At 37.7% G+C, this 14,282-nt stretch overlaps 1 protein-coding gene across 24 annotated transcripts in view; it reads right to left on the reverse strand.

Moving 5' to 3' along the window:
* The window catches only part of DLG2 (discs large MAGUK scaffold protein 2), a 2,253,656-nt gene that overhangs the window by 182,666 nt on the left and 2,056,708 nt on the right, over positions 1 to 14,282 (reverse strand). For all 24 annotated transcript variants that reach the window (XM_051821188.3, XM_089332011.1, XM_051821160.3 and 21 more), the window contains one exon: positions 7,386 to 7,500. In XM_051821188.3, the coding sequence (XP_051677148.1) occupies positions 7,386 to 7,500 (115 nt within the window). The remainder of the gene's footprint in view (positions 1 to 7,385; positions 7,501 to 14,282) is intronic.

The raw sequence follows: 14,282 nt of genomic DNA on the forward strand, positions 1-14,282 counted from the left end.
AAATAAAATGAGATATGAAAAAGGAGACATTAGAACTGACAACAATGATATACAAAGGTTCATAAGAAACTACTATGAAGAACTATATGCTAATAAACTGGAAAACCTCAAAGAAATGGATAAATTCCTGGACTCAGAACCTACAAAGATTAAATCAAGAAGATATAGACAATGTAAATAGACCCAAAACAAGCAATGAGAATGAAATAGTAATCAAAAAGTTTTCCATCAAGGAGAAGTCTAGGACCTGATGGTTTTACTACTGAATTCTACAAAACATTCAAAGAGGAAGTAAGTCCCACACTCTTTAAATTATTCCAAAATATTGAATATGATTAAACTCTGCCAAATTCCTTTTATGAAGGCAGCATTGTGTTGATACCAAAACTCACCAAAGACACAACTTGAAAACTACAGACCTATATCCTTAGTGAACATAAATGCAAAGAGTTTCAACAAAATATTAACAAATCAAATAAAATCACATAAAAAGGTCATACATCATGATCAAGTGGGACTTATCCCAGAAATGCAAAGATGATTTAATATTTACAAATCAGTAAACATCATAAATCACATTAGTAAATGAAAAACAAAAACAATAAGGTCATCTCAATAGATGTGGACAAAGCATCTGATAACATTCAACACACCCTGTCATAATAAAAACCCTTCAAAGTTGGGTATAGAAAGATCACTTTCTCAAAATTATAAAGCTATATACCACAAACAAACAGCTAATATCATACTGAATGGGGGAAATGCTGAAATTTCCCCTCAGCTTGGGAACATGATAAAGATGTCCACTTTTTGCCACTCTTATTCAATATAGTACTGGAAGTTTTAGTGGGGGCAATTAGGGAGGAGAAAGAAATAAAGGGCATCAATATTGGAGAAGAGGAATCAAAACACCCATGTTTGCAGATGACATGTTGTACATCGAAAAACCTAAACACTCCACCAAAAAGCTGTTAGAATTGATAAAACCAATTCAGTAAAGTTGCAGGTTAGAAAATAAATCGGTCTGTTTAGATTGTCAATGGAAAAGAAGAGCTCAGAAATTAACTCACATACATATGGCCAACTGATTTTTGACAAAAGTGCTCAGACCATAAAGTACAGCAAGGATAATCTCTTCAATAATGGTGCTGGCAAAACTGGATTATATATTTAAAAGTACAAAGTTAGATCCAAATCTCCCACCATATACAAAAATCAACTCAAGATGGATCAAAGACCTAAATTTAAACCTGAGACTATGAAGTTGCTGAAAGAAAATGTAAGGGAGGGGGCCGGCGCCGTGGCTCACTTGGCTAATCCTCCACCTGTGGCTCCAGCATCCCATATGGGCATTGGGTTCTTGCCCCGGTTGCTCCTCTTCCAGTCTAGCTCTCTGCTATGGCCTGGGAAGGAAGAGGATGGCCCAAGTGCTTGGGCCCCTGCACCCACATGCGAGACCAGGAGGAAGCACTTGGCTCCTGGCTTTGGATCAGCGTAGCTCTGGCCGTAGTGGCCATTTGGGGAGTGAACCAATTGAAGGAAGACCTTTCTCTCTGTCTCTCTCTCTCACTGTCTAATTCTGTCAAAAAAAAAAAAAAAAAAGAAAAAAGAAAATGTAGGGGAAAAACTCCAAGACATTGGGACATTGGTATAGGAGACAACTTCTTAGATAAGACCCCCAGAAGCACAAGCAACACAAGCAAAAACAAATGGGACTATATTGAAATCAGAGCTTTTGCACAGCAAAGGAAACAATCAATAGAATGGGAAAAATATTTGCAAACCGCCTCTCCTACAAAGGATTAATATCCCAAATATATCAGCAACTTTAAAAACTCAACAAAACAACCAATCCAGTTGAGAAATAGGAGAATGACTTCAATTCTCAAAGGAAGAAAAACAAATGGCCAATAAATTATGAAAAAATGCTCTACATCAAGGAAATGCAAATCAAAACCACAATGAGATATCACACCCCCCTCCCATCAGAATAGCTGAAGTTCAAACACAGGGGCTAGGATGTGCACAAAAGGGAACACTTATACACTGCTGGTGGGAATGTAAATTAGTTCAGTCACTCTGGAAAACAGTGTGGAGATTTCGTAAAAACTAGAAATAGACTAGCCATATGATCCAGAAATCCCACTACTGGGTATATATCCAAAATGCTTGAACACAATGTATCAAAGAGATACCTGCTCCACCATGTTCAGAGCAGCACTGTTCACAGTAGCCAAAATTTGGAATCAACCAAGGTGTTCATCATCAGAAGAATGGATAAAGAAAATGTGGTATATATACACACACAATGGACTATTAGCTATAAAAAAGAAAGAAATTCTACCATTTGCTGCAAAATGGGTGCAACTGGAGGACATCATATTGAGTGAAAAAAGTTGGACCCAGAAAGACAGATACAGCATGTTCTCCCTTATATGTGAGAACTAAAATTTAAAACACAAAAAAAGAAAGAAAAAGACATGTCCGCATGCTTCAGTATTGCTGCAAATATAGCTTTGTAAAACTTTGTTTTATACCTTTGTCAAGTTAATGGTTAAGAATGCTATTCTACTACTATAGTTTTAATGATCTGTGAGTACTTGAAAATTTACTGTACATGGATGAAACAGTCATTTTTCCATTCAATTGCTGTTTATAGCTGTTGTCTGAGCTACTACCAAACTGGTATTTTTGCTTTTTAGTTGCCTTTTACTTTTTTCTTATTTGTTGAAGTATTAAGCCTTTTAAATGTAATGTAATTTTAAAATATATTATCTCAAAAACTAAAAAAAAAATGACAGAAAATGAGGAGGAAAGAAGGCAGAGGAAGAGTGGGGGAGGGAGGAAGGGAAGGAGGAAGAGAATACCATTGTGTTCTTAGAATTGTATCTGCAAACCCACAGCCAACATCCTATTGAATGGGGAAAAGTTGGAAGCATTTCCACTGAGATCTGGTACCAGACAGGGATGTCCACTCTCACCACTGCTATTCAATATAGTTCTGGAGGTTCTAGCCAGAGCTATTAGGCAAGAAAAAGAAATTAAAGGGATACAAATTGGGAAGGAAGAACTCAAACTATCCCTCTTTGCAGATGACATGATTCTTTATTTAGGGGACCCACAGAACTCTACTAAGAGACTATTGGAACTCATAGAAGAGTTTGGCAAAGTAGCAGGGTATAAAATCAATGCACAAAAATCAACAGCCTTTGTATACACAGACAATGCCAAGGCTGAGGAAGAACTTCTAAGATCAATCCCATTCACAATAGCCACAAAAACAATCAAATACCTTGGAATAAACTTAACCAAGGACGTTAAAGATCTCTACGATGAAAATTACAAAACCTTAAAGAAAGAAATAGAAGAGGATACCAAAAAATGGAAAAATCTTCCATGCTCACGGATTGGAAGAATCAATATCATCAAAATGTCCATTCTCCCAAAAGCAATTTATAAATTCAATGCAATACCAATCAAACTACCAAAGACCTTCTTCTCAGATCTGGAAAAAATGATGCTGAAATTTATATGGAGGCACAAGAGACCTCGAATAGCTAAAGCAATCTTGTACAACAAAAACAAAGCTGGAGGCATGACAATACCAGATTTCAGGACATACTACAGGGCAGTTGTAATCAAAACAGCATGGTACTGGTACAGAAACAGATGGATAGACCAATGGAAGAGAATTGAAACACCAGAAATCAACCCAAACATCTACAGCCAACTTATATTTGATCAAGGATCTAAAACTAATTCCTGGAGCAAGGACAGTCTATTCAATAAATGGTGCTGGGAAAATTGGATTTCCACGTGCAGAATCATGAAGCAAGACCCCTACCTTACACCTCACACAAAAATCCACTCAACATGGATTAAAGACCTAAATCTACGACCTGACACCATGAAGTTACCAGAGAACATTGGAGAAACCCTTCAAGATATTGGCACAGGCAAAGAGTTTCTGGAAAAGACCCGGGAGGCACAGGCAGTCAAAGCCAAAATCAACTATTGGGATTGCATCAAATTGAGAAGTTTCTGTACTCAAAAGAAACAGTCAGGAGAGTGAAGAGACAACCGACAGAATAGGAAAAAATATTTGCAAACTATGCAACAGATAAAGGGTTAATAACCAGAATCTACAAAGAGATCAAGAAATTCCACAAAAAGAAAACCAACAACCCACTTAAGAGATTTGCCAAGGACCTCAATAGACATTTTTCAAAAGAGGAAATCCAAATGGCCAACAGACACATGAAAAAATGTTCAAGATCACTAGCAATCAGGGAAATGCAAATCAAAACCACAATGAGGTTTCACCTCACCCCAGTTAGAATGGCTCACATGCAGAAATCTACCAACAACAGATGCTGGAGAGGATGTGGGGAAAAAGGGACACTAACCCACTGTTGGTGGGAATGCAAACTGGTCAAGTCACTATGGAAGTCAGTCTGGAGATTCCTCAGAAACCTGAAGATAACCCTACCGTTCGACCCAGCCATCCCACTCCTTGGAATTTACCCAAAGGAGTTTAAATTGGCAAACAAAAAAGCGGTCTGCACCCTAATGTTTATTGCAGCTCAATTCACAATAGCTAAGACCTGGAACCAACCTAAATGCCCATCAACGGTAGACTGGATAAAGAAATTATGGGATATGTACTCTTTAGAATACTATACCGCAGTAAGAAACAACGAAATCCAGTCATTTGCAACAAAATGGAGAAATCTGGAACACATCATGCTGAGTGAAATAAGCCAGTCCCAAAGGGACAAATACCATATGTTCTCCCTGATCGGTGACAAGTGACTGAACACCAGAAAGGAAACCTGTTGAAGTGAAATGGACACTATGGGAAATGGTGACTTGATCAGCATAGCCCTGACTGTTAATGAACAACTTAATACATTATCCCTCTTAGTAGTTTTTTTGCCTGTTCTACTTAATATGACTGGTTTAATTCTGTAATTAATACACAGTTATTCTTAAGTGTTGAAAATTAACTGAAATGTGATCCCTGTTAAACATAAGAGTGGGAATAAGAGAGGGAAGAGATGTATAATTTGGGACATGCTCAAGCTGACTTGCCCCAAATGGTAGAGTTAGAAACATACCAGGGGATTCCAATTCAATCCCATCAAGGTGGCATGTACCAATGCCATCTCACTATTCCAAGTGATCAATTTCAGTTCACAATTGGTCATAATGAAAGGACTAAGAGTCAAAGGGAGCACATAAACAAGTCTAGTACCTGCTAATACTAACCAATAGAATAAATAAAGGGGAGCGTGATCCAACATGGGAAGTGAGATACTCAGCAGACTCATAGAATGGCAGATGTCCTAAATAGCACTCTGGCCTCAGAATCAGCCCTAAAGGCATTCGGAGCTGGCTGAAAAGCCCATGAGAGTATTTCAGGCATGGAAAGCCAAGACACTCTGGCAAAAGATCTCTGTGAGTGAGATCCCAGTGGAAAGAACAGGTCTTCAAAGAAGGAGGTACCTTTCTCTGAAGGGAGGAGAGAACCTCCACTTTGACTATGACCTTGTCTAAACAAGATAAGAGTCGGAGAACTCAGAGGGCTTCCATAGCCTTGGAAACTCATGACTGGAGCATAGGGAGATTACTGATGCCATAGACAGGAGTGTCAATTGGTAAAGTCAACAACAGGAGTCACTGTGCACTTACTCCTCATGTAGGATCTCTGTCCTTAATGTGCTGCACATTGAGATTTAATGCTATAACGAGTACTCAAACAGTATATTTCACTTTGTGTTTCTATGGGGGTGCAAACTGTTGAAATCTTTACTTAATGCATACTAAACTGATCTTCTGTAAAAAAAAAAAAAAAAGAAAAAAGAAATTATCAACTCCCAACTTGACTCTCACTGGGATTAAACATGACAATAGGTCTGATCTGATTTCATCATCATTTAAAAAAAATCATCTATTATTTTTCACTTTATGTTTCTGTGTGGGAGCAAACTGTTGAAACCCTTACTTAATGTATACTAAGCTGATCTTCTGTATATTAAGATAATCGAAAATGAATCTTGATGTGAATGAAAGGGGAGAGGGAGTGGGAAAGGGGAGGGTTGTGGGTGGGAGGGACGGTATGGGGGGGAAGCCATTGTAATCCATAAATCGTACTTTGGAAATTTATATTCATTAAATAAAAGTTAAAAAAAAAGAATTGTATCTGCAGATCACATTGAATTTGCTAAAAACTAACTAAAATTAAAATAATTTAGAAAATAAAATATTTTTAAAAATTTTAAGATGGAGAAAATCATAAAAAATGTAATAATTTTTTAAAAAGCAAGATAATAGATTTTTAAATTTACCACACCACTAATCATATTGAAAACCAATTGTCTAAGCTCTCTCTCGAAAAAAAAATCTACTTCCTTCCAGAACCCTGCTCTTGGTTTGTTCTTGCTCTGCCACCTGATATATGCAAAATAATTTTACATCCAAACTAGAACCACAGTCAATTCAGGTGCACCATTTAGAATCTATAACATGTACCTCATGCCAAGAAAAGAAAATGAAATTTCAGGTGAGGAGGATATGACCCAAATCTGGACTAGACTGGGCAGTGGAGAATAAAATGGTGATGGGAATGTTTCTCCCATATGGAACATAGATTCATTTGACCATTGATTAGGCATGACCACCCTCCTTCTGGCTGTTAGGACTTACAGTATTTTAAAAACATAGTAAGCAGTAATGAAGTTTGGAAGTTATATAGGAGGTTTGTGCTAGGAGGAATGTTAAAGCTGAGTTTTGATGGGTCTTACAGAGATGAAATGCTTGAGGGCATCTCAAGTTCAATCAATCATTATTTTTTTCTGGTAAGTTAATGAGTTTTGTCAGGCTAGGAACAACTGATAATTAGTTGTCACAGAAGAAAGTCTTTCCACCAAAACTTGTTTAAAAAACATGTAACTATTTAGAAGAATACTGCTGATTCCCAATCAATACATCCAAATTAACGCCATCAGTATCAAGCAGGTTAAGAGATAACACTTTCCTCCTAATTGAGGATGAGCAACTGCGCAGGGTTTTGATTCATGTATTCAATTAAAGACTTATAAAAAACAAAAATATCCCTTTTCACTATTTTCACTGCTACTTACGCTAAAAACTTTACCCTGGATTACAACATTTTCAAGAAGAATTTGATAAAAGCAGCAATCTCTAATTAATCTAATAACACCAAATATTTCTTCAAAGTGTTAGAACTTAAGATTTTCCAGTAATGTGCTGCTGACCATAGACTAATTAGAACAGATGTTTCATTGCTACAGGTGTTGCTTTGTTTCCCCACGCTGGGTTGCTCAGAGAATGCAGATCAGAGTAAGAAGTGCTGCATTGCCTACCTGACATAGAGGGAGCGTTTCTGATTTGTTCGCAGGGACCCGGACCCGGAGCTCATGCTGTGGTTCATCATCTGCTCTCGTAGGTCATGGATTTTGGCCTCAAATCGAGCGTAATCTGGGGATGGAAACAGAGGTGGCAAATTTGGTTTGGTGCCTTTAGAGTTGGAAAGGTTGCACAGCACAGTAGCCCTTTGACCCTGTTGTGGGTCCCTTTGCCAAAGGAGCTGCACAACTCAAGAATGGTGTGCTTGCTTTCTATTATTTATTCAAGGACACCCACAAGAGGAAAAAGATAAACCAGTTACTTAGCAAAGGTTACCTGGAAAACACATGCCATCACATTTCCAACCTGTGAAAAGTCTTTTGGGGGAGAAATAGGTGTGATTATAAACAGGCAACACAAAGTATCCTTGTAACAGAATTGTTCTCTAATTTGACTGTAGTGGTGCATATAAGTAGGGCACATGTTAGAAAATTACAGAGAACTAAACACACACACACACACACTCACACACACCACAAATCAGTAGATGTAAATCTGCGGAAATCTGCCTAAGATTGATAGTCTATGAATAACAATATCCTGATTGTGATCACCTGCAATAATTTTGCAAAATGTAACTGTAAGTGGAAACTGAGTAAAGGGTACAGGAAATTTCCCTGTATTATTTCTTACAATTGCATGTGAATCTCTTATTATCTCAAAATTAAAAGTTTAATTTATTTAAAAAAAGAAAATTTTAAAAGTCAAAGAGTTCCCATACATAGGGTATCGAGGAGCATCTCCAATTACCCCTGGGCTTTTAGACCAGAGAATCAAGTGTTGGTGACAAATAGTGGAAGAAATGCCATTTGATTTAACTGTGTTTATTCTGTGTGTGTCGGGGGTGGGGGGCTGCCAGAATTTGATCATTTGGGATCAGACATTAATTTTGCCTCACAACTTTGTCTGCATGCCAAACTTTATCAATTCTAAGATGCACAATGTATTTAAATCAGCTTCTCAGGAGGTTAGGGTTAAACATATGGGTAGAAAACATTGTCATATTGAATACAAAATAAGACATTTGCAGTGTTTCAAATTCTTTATAATAAACAATCCATAAAGTTAAATTTCAATTTACTGAATATTTATTGGTAATTATAGGATAGGGTTTTCTAAAAGATTTGACATTGGTTTTTAACAATAAACAGTAGGATAATAAAGTCAGAATGTTAAATATATTTCAAATGTACTAATCTAAAGATAAAGTCATAAAACTTGGTTGGAAATTTCTGATGCTTAAGCAAGGTTTGGTATTATCTAGATTTGGAAGGCTTCCTATTAAAACTCAGCTTTGAATAATTCTATACTAAATCATCAAATAACTATGGCACATATTTAACCACATCTTTAATATAAACATAATTTATTTCATTCCATTTTACCACAGAGAAAATATTTATTTCTAACCATAGATATGATACTTATGTGATTTACATTATTTTGATCAAGTCATATTTTCTTGATAGCCTAAAAAAACCATTAACATTTATTGCTAGCCACATGGATGTTGCAAGATTTGAAATATATAGGAAAACACACAGAAAATTGAGAAGACTTTGTCTCTTCTGCCTTCTCTCACCTTCTAACTCTTGGTGCTTTTTTGCCCTACAGATACTCTAGATGTGCACAGATAGCTGTTTGCTGGATATAAATGTGTGTGTGTTAATAGGTATATGTTTGTAGGTCCTTAAGACCATAACTATACACTGCATTTAGATTTTTTTCTTTTTTTCTAATACTGGAAGTTGAATTTTTTCCACCTCTACCAAACACATAATTTTTTAACCTTAATTTTGTCCCATAATTTAGACCAATTTTTTTAATAGTTTCCTTATAATTAGATATTTAAGCCAGTACAGCTTTTTTGCTACTATAACCTGGAATCTCAGTGTGCTTGTTTATGGTAGATTGGTAGAGAAATGAAAATCCCTTCCCCACCTCCTCCCACTGGCATTGCTTGGAGAAGAACATGATCTGATCTGGGATATGAAGCAGAAACTCTTAGCTACTTCTGATCCATGACCTATATTGCTACTTGCTGACTGCCGGGTATCACCCCTGAGTACTATTAAATCTCCCATCTAGAGAGAAGGGATTCTTCTCTTTAGAGTGTTGATGACTTCACTCCTGGCAATAAGTGTGAAGTTCCCTTAAGCCACCAGAAATGTCTAATTTGGTGCCAGTCCCTAATCTCTGTTTGACTTCTTTGCTACCTTATTGTATTTCTCACAGCAACTTAGAGATTTGTGCAAGTTGTCCACCTCCCATACTGGACTGAATTCTTTGAGGGCAGAAGCCATGTCTTACTGTCTTTGGCATTCCCTATTTCTCATATAGTTTCTGACATTCAGGAGGTACTCAATAGTAAGTGCTCAGTAAGCATATTCTGAATGAATGCATGAATGAATCATGAGTGTGTGAGTGAGCAGAATGATTAGATGAATTCAGTTTTAAATGTCTGCAGGTATTGAAATTGCCAATTTGCAGTGTTATGTTTTACAATAAAGACAACATATGCATCTCCTGTAATACCACTTGCACAAAGACTAAATAGTCTAACTTCAAGGTCTTATTTCTGGAAAATCAGTACTACTTCCAAAAATCTGCGTTATTTTTAAAAATGAATTACTTATTTATATGAATGGAAGAGGTACAGAGAGAAGGAGAAGGAGGTGAAGGAGGAGAAGGGGGAAGAGGAGAATGAGGAGGAGGAGGAGGTGATAGAGGAGGAGGAGCAGAAGCAGAGGAAGAGGAGGAGGAGGAAGAGGAGGAGAAAAAGGAGAAATCAATCTTTTATCTTCTGGTTCATTCCCAAATAACCACAACAGCCTGTTTGGGCCAGATTGAAGTCAGGAGCTGGGAACTCCATTCTAGTCTTCCACATGGGTGGCAGGGGCCCAAGTATTTGGACCATGTTCCACTGTCTTCCTGGGTGCATTAATAGGGAGCTGTATTGTTAACAGAGCAGCTGGGTTTCGACCATTTGGGATGCTGGCATACCAAGTGGCTTAACCCACTGTACCACAACACTGTAACCTCCACCTCGCCCATGTTATTTTTATCATTCTCTGTGCAATCTCTATTTTCTTCCCATTTCAGTTATGTCAGACACTGGAAACAGTTCTGTGATTCTTAACCTGCAGTCAATTAGCACTTTCTTAATGCTGACAAGGCTCCTGTAGCTGTCACACTTCATATATATCAGCAGAATACTTCCCTTAATAACAAATTATATTTGTCTTACTGCATGGTTGATTAGATATCCAAAAGTTTTTTTTTTTTTTTTTTTGCCGTTTTAAGAGTGTTTGCACCATATTCTACAATGTTTTAATTCCCTACTATGGATGACTTATATTGCATTTGCCTTCACTGGAATCCACCCTGTCTTCAACTTGTCTGCTTTGACAATCATCTTAATCAAATATGCTGTGTTCAAAGGCACTTATCCTTCTCTTTGCTCCTTCTTCTTATTTGAAAAATAAAATGTAGGTACAAGGAATTTAATTAGAGAAAAAAAAAAAACAATGAGGTCTGGGTTTAAAAATACCAAGTAGGGGTGTGTGCATATGTGTGTGTACACTCACATGTGTGTGGGGGGAGAGAGGAGCTCTGTCTCCAGCTGCTTGCATATAAGTTAGAAACGCTCTATAAATAAATGGGAAATGTTACAAAAATAGTGCAGTATAAATTTTGTTTTAAAACTTTGAAAATTACATTTTCAACAAGTTAAAGCACAAAAATCTACCACAACCATTTGATGTTAGTCACTTTTCTTTTCCCCCAAAATTTCAGTCATTCCTCTCATCTCTTTTTGGAACAATTTTCAATAAATTTCTAACACGTTTTCTTGATTCTACAACTCAGGAGTACATTCACATGAGATTTTTAAATGCTCCAATATTTATATCCTCTAAGGGGCAATTCATGATTACTGATTACATTCAATGGGCTAGGATCTATACTACATACTTTATAAAAATTATATTATCCCTTCCAAGAAAGCTCTGAGATAGGTGCATTATTTTAGAGATGAGGAATCAGGTTTAGAGAGGTTAACCAATTTCATCAAATACACCGAGCTTCTAGGTGACAGTGGTCATTGGACACAGAGCTAGGATTCAACTTTGGATTTCTGTGACATCATTTTGTTCCCATTACATCACAATGCCTATGATACCTTTAGATTGCAAGGCCTTCTGAGGTCTCCATGCCTCCCTCTTGACATCTTGTCCTTCCCTTCATCTACTGTGATCATTTTATGTGTTTGGTCTCCTCTTCCCCATGGTAAGCTCCATACATAGTTGGCATGCCTCACTCCTCTGCTTCTCAAACCTCAGGGTCTATCATTCCACCTTCTCTACATGCAGCACTCTATTCAACACTTGGCAAAAAGTTTTGAACAAGACACAACTGAAAGAATTTGCTCCCAGAACGGGATGGTGACGAGGACACACTGTTGAGTTGGGGAATGATATTAAAGCAGCAGCATCTTACTCTGTCTTGCTTTGCATGACATAGGTGTTTGGTAAATGCCTTTTAAATGACAAATTACCTTTATGTTTCTTGGGGTTTTCTTCTGTAACAAGAAGAAGAAGAAAAACTAAATCCTGGGAAAATCTGTCAGGGAAGTTTCTAGAACCATAGCTTCTAGTGAGCCCTTTTTCACTTTCTACATATGATAAGCTTGTTCAATGCTTCCAAAAGTCATGCCCTTTCTTGTGCCAAATAAAATGGAAGCCTGTATCCATTACTAGGATCCCCGGTACAGCCTAACTGTACCTAATATGAATTGATGTCCCTACCAGGCCATACTTTTAAACATCTGGCACCAAGATGGAACTTCTGTGTTGCTGGGTAACCTCTAAATGAATCCTCAAAGTCCACAAATCCACAGTAACTTGAAGCACAGGAGAACTATGCCCAGTTCCAAAACTGCTGCTGTTTTCAGGAATGTTGTTGACCTCAACCATCAGTATTGTCTCAAGACTCTGAACTCCTGATGGACACTTGGGCGGAGCAAAGGCAAGAGTGTAAACATGCACTGTGAAGTGAGAGCAGGGTCTGCCATAGACATGTTAGCTTCACAGTTTGTCAATGGTGAGTAAAGAATGCAAATCCATCCTTCCATTCACATAGGACAAGAGGCATTGCCTTGATTGAGATGGCTAGAGTTATTTATTGTAGTAGGATTATTGTACCATTTGGGCACTGGTTTGAGTCCCAGCTGCTCTACTTCTGATTCAGCTCTTTGATACTGTATCTGGGAAAATAGCAAAGGATGGCCCAAGTGCTTCGGCCACTGTCATTCATCTAGCAGGCCCAGATGAAGCTCCTGGCTCCTGGCTTTGGCCTGGTCCAGCCCTGACTGCTGTGGACATCTGGGGAGTGAACCAGTAGATTGAAGATTCTCTGTCTCTCTCCTTTCTCTATAACTTTGCCTTTTGGGTAAATGAATAACAATTAAAAACAAAATCTGTGTTGATGAAAGCTGTTAAACTGCTCCTGTCTTTGGGACTCAGATGGCCTCTGTCAGTTCTGAGAGAAGGAAGCAAGTACAGTGGATTAGACTATAGCGCGAGGCCATGAGCAAGCCCTCCCCCAAGTTGAGCTAGTGGGCATCATGCCCCTCCTCAGTCATGACTTTATTCAGTGGTCTCACAGTTGTGTTACTTGGGGAAACAGTGAGGAGAAGGAATAGAGCTAGGAGCTCTAAGCTAGAAGATTAGCTTTTAATTTTAATGCTGTCTTTTATTATCAATGGGGTCTTGGGAAATTGCAGAGCCTCAGTCTGTTCCTCTGCAAATTCTGATTCACCCAACAAAGTGGTTTTGAGAATCAAGATGATATTCAACAGGAAGTGTCATGTGAATTTAAAATAGTTGTTGTTATTACTGTCCTAGCTTCTGTCAGGACAAATGTAAACCCAGTCCTTATGGGCACTAATGATAAAAACAGCACTCTCTCTATTTAGTCTTTATGAACACATGTACAGCTTTAACAACAAGTGGTAAAATCAATGGGCTGTAAGCAAGGTTCTGCACATCCCAGTGACAGAGGCTGCTTTCCTGCTGAGTTATCCATTTCCATGCCACAGGGGGAACTAGTTTGAAGAGACTCCCTACTGGAGACCTGAGATGCTTTCACTAGATGGACTTGAACCAGAAGTTCTTGGTACTTTATAAGCTGAAGAAGTTTAAGCTTTTCAGCGCCTTCCAATGGGGCTGGGAAAATGTCAATGTTGTACAGCCTAAAAGGGTCACGATATTAGTTACCTGGGAAGAACCCTCATTGTCAAAAGGACCGAAGGAGGGTGTATGGGAAACATGAAGCAGGAATAGTTTACATCCATTCTTAGCACAATGTCTGATCACTGCTCCAGGGAGGACCAATTGGGAATGCTTTCATTATTTTGGGGGAAACATCTGTCTTATTTATTTAGTAAACATTTCTTCAGGATTTATTACAGGCCAAGTGCAATATAATTCTGAGGATACTGGACAGGTTGTTGCCTCAAGGGACTCTCAGGCTGATATATATATATATATATCATATATACATACTTTTATATATATACATGTATATATATGTATATATATGTCATATATATACATATATATATATATAGTTGCTTTTAATCTTCTAGTTTCTGGTGAATATAAAAAGTGTATCTGCCATTGAAATATCTACTTCCTGAAAGGAGTATCAAGTGTATGCAGATAGTAATAAGATATCCGTAAGCAGTCCTAAGATGGAAAGAAGCAAATAGTCAAGTAATATTACAATGCATAAATTGAGGCAGACTTCCAAATCTATGTGGAAAACTACCTGGTTACTCATGGAATAAGAAGAGC

This window comes from Oryctolagus cuniculus, chromosome 1 (assembly GCF_051225735.1).
Source record: "Oryctolagus cuniculus isolate XC-2025 breed Fujian yellow rabbit chromosome 1, ASM5122573v1, whole genome shotgun sequence".
Taxonomy (NCBI): Eukaryota; Metazoa; Chordata; class Mammalia; order Lagomorpha; family Leporidae; genus Oryctolagus; species Oryctolagus cuniculus.